This window comes from Pygoscelis adeliae, unplaced genomic scaffold (genome assembly GCF_000699105.1).
Source record: "Pygoscelis adeliae isolate BGI_AS28 unplaced genomic scaffold, ASM69910v1 Scaffold143, whole genome shotgun sequence".
Classification (NCBI taxonomy): domain Eukaryota; kingdom Metazoa; phylum Chordata; class Aves; order Sphenisciformes; family Spheniscidae; genus Pygoscelis; species Pygoscelis adeliae.
The window spans coordinates 580,652-582,537 of record NW_008824405.1 but is presented as its reverse complement, the minus strand read 5'-3'; the positions used below and the strand labels follow the sequence as shown (position 1 = coordinate 582,537).

The following is a 1,886-nucleotide window of genomic DNA, read 5'->3' as shown; positions in this document are numbered from 1 at the left end:
AGTGCAGTGGAAAACTTTCCATTTCACTTGTTTTCGTTATCAATTTTTAATGCATTTATGACATGACTAAATAAGGCCCTGACCATGTTAAATCCAAAACCTAAATTCTGCTTCAGTAGCGCCGCACATATGGGCTACTTTTCCTGGCCAGGCAGGAGGCCATGGATATATTCGACGTCTCACGGATACCCTGTGTTGAACTGCTCCCCTCATTTAAAATTGTCCTCTGACACAAAATATGTTTCATATAAGATAACCATTAGCAAAGGATAACAGACAACACACCTGTAGGAAAAAAGGGGTAAAGAAAATAGTATTTCTAGCAGGGAGTTATGGTGAAGGCTGCAAGAGATGGGATTCTTGACAATAAAACACATAGTTGAGTTCAGAATTTCTTTTTGCTTTGCCAAGGGGGAAAGAGACGACTTACCGACGTTAAGCTTACGCTGTAATAGCCCGCTGGAGAATGCTTCCGTTGCTTTAGAAATGGGTTCAAGTATTTTTTACTCTTTTCATCAACTCTGTAATCAAAAACGCCCCAAACTGTGTATTAACTGGGGTAACACGGTGAATATAAAAACAACAAATGCAAGAGACCCAGACACACTGTCATTAAATGCTTAGAAAGAAGGCTCATGGGGAGAATATCCTTCGTGAGCGCAGTTAACAGAGAAGTTTGGTCCAAAGGACAAGCCGCGAGCCAAAGAAAGGCCAGCGCCACAGCAGCTGGCAAACCGTTGCTGTCCAGTAGCGCTTTGCCAAACGCAGAGACCCTGTGCCTGTGTGGACACGCACAGCTGCTCGAGGCGAAGCCGGGCTTTCTTATCCACGTACAATCCTCCACCCAAGCGCTGGTCTAGCCGTGTCCTGTCCCAAACCCACATCTCGCGTTCCCACATCATCACCCTGCACCTCTCTCAGGACATTACAGTTCCTTGGCAACAGGGACGATGGATGCAAGCTCTTCTAGCTCTGCTCCCGTACCTGTAATTAAGGTTCCCAGGCATAGGCCCCATCCCAATCGTAGTGGGAGAAAGGTTCTGGTTGATGGGAGGGATAACTATGCCTGCATTCTTGGCATAGTCCAAGCCGCTGCCGGAATCTTTTAGGCTGGTTTGAGGGCTTATTTTAAACGGGTTGTAGAGGGAGCTCAGGTTGGAGGATCGGTCTGCTTTCTCTGCATCAGCTTTAGAGCGCTTTGCCTTTAATAGCTTTGCATCTCTGCTCTTCGGGTCAATGCTGAAATCCTGTTTGGGAAGATAAGCATCGTCTTTCTCTCACAGTCACGTTTAAAAAGTAGCTTAGAGCAGCGCATGCGGGGAAAAAAAAAGTCAAAAGCCTAAACCTGCATGATTCTGCAAGGACCTGATGGAGATGGAATTGTTTTCAGTAGAAAACCTCCGATTTCATCAAACAGGACGAGACTCGTCAGGGTTCCAGCACCCTCTGTAAATAAGTCACCTTAGAATGGGATCGGAAACGATGGAGGAAGGACAGCCGTATCCTCTGTCACTTCCAAAGAACTGGAATAAGAACTGAGCCCAATGTCACCTCCAAGTCACTCTGAAGCCTCTACTCTTAGTATCTGATTAAAAGCAAAATATGTCATTTTGGAGACGGGGCTTTAACACAGGTAAACAGCAGCATACAAGCACGTTTTCGTGATTCAACATGAGTCACGCTTCCTAATTGATTCTCCCTTCAGCTCCTTATTTGCCAGTAACTGCATCACGACGTAGTTTACCTGCAAAGGGACCGGCCAAATAGCGACTTGCAGACCGCCGAGCCAAGCACTAGAGCAACCTAGTAGCAGCCAAACAGCTAGAATCAAAGGCACAGCACTTCGACACAGCAGCCTGCAGGCTGCATTGCACTGAGTGGCAGAG

At 46.5% G+C, this 1,886-nt stretch overlaps 1 protein-coding gene across 3 annotated transcripts in view; it reads right to left on the bottom strand.

Moving 5' to 3' along the window:
• CDKL2 (cyclin-dependent kinase-like 2 (CDC2-related kinase)) overlaps nt 1-1,886 on the bottom strand; it is a 15,300-nt gene that overhangs the window by 4,085 nt on the left and 9,329 nt on the right. For all 3 annotated transcript variants that reach the window (XM_009320417.1, XM_009320418.1, XM_009320419.1), the window contains exons 8-9: nt 985-1,247; nt 431-521 (exon numbers count right to left, since the gene is read on the bottom strand). In XM_009320417.1, the coding sequence (XP_009318692.1) occupies nt 431-521; nt 985-1,247 (354 nt within the window). The remainder of the gene's footprint in view (nt 1-430; nt 522-984; nt 1,248-1,886) is intronic.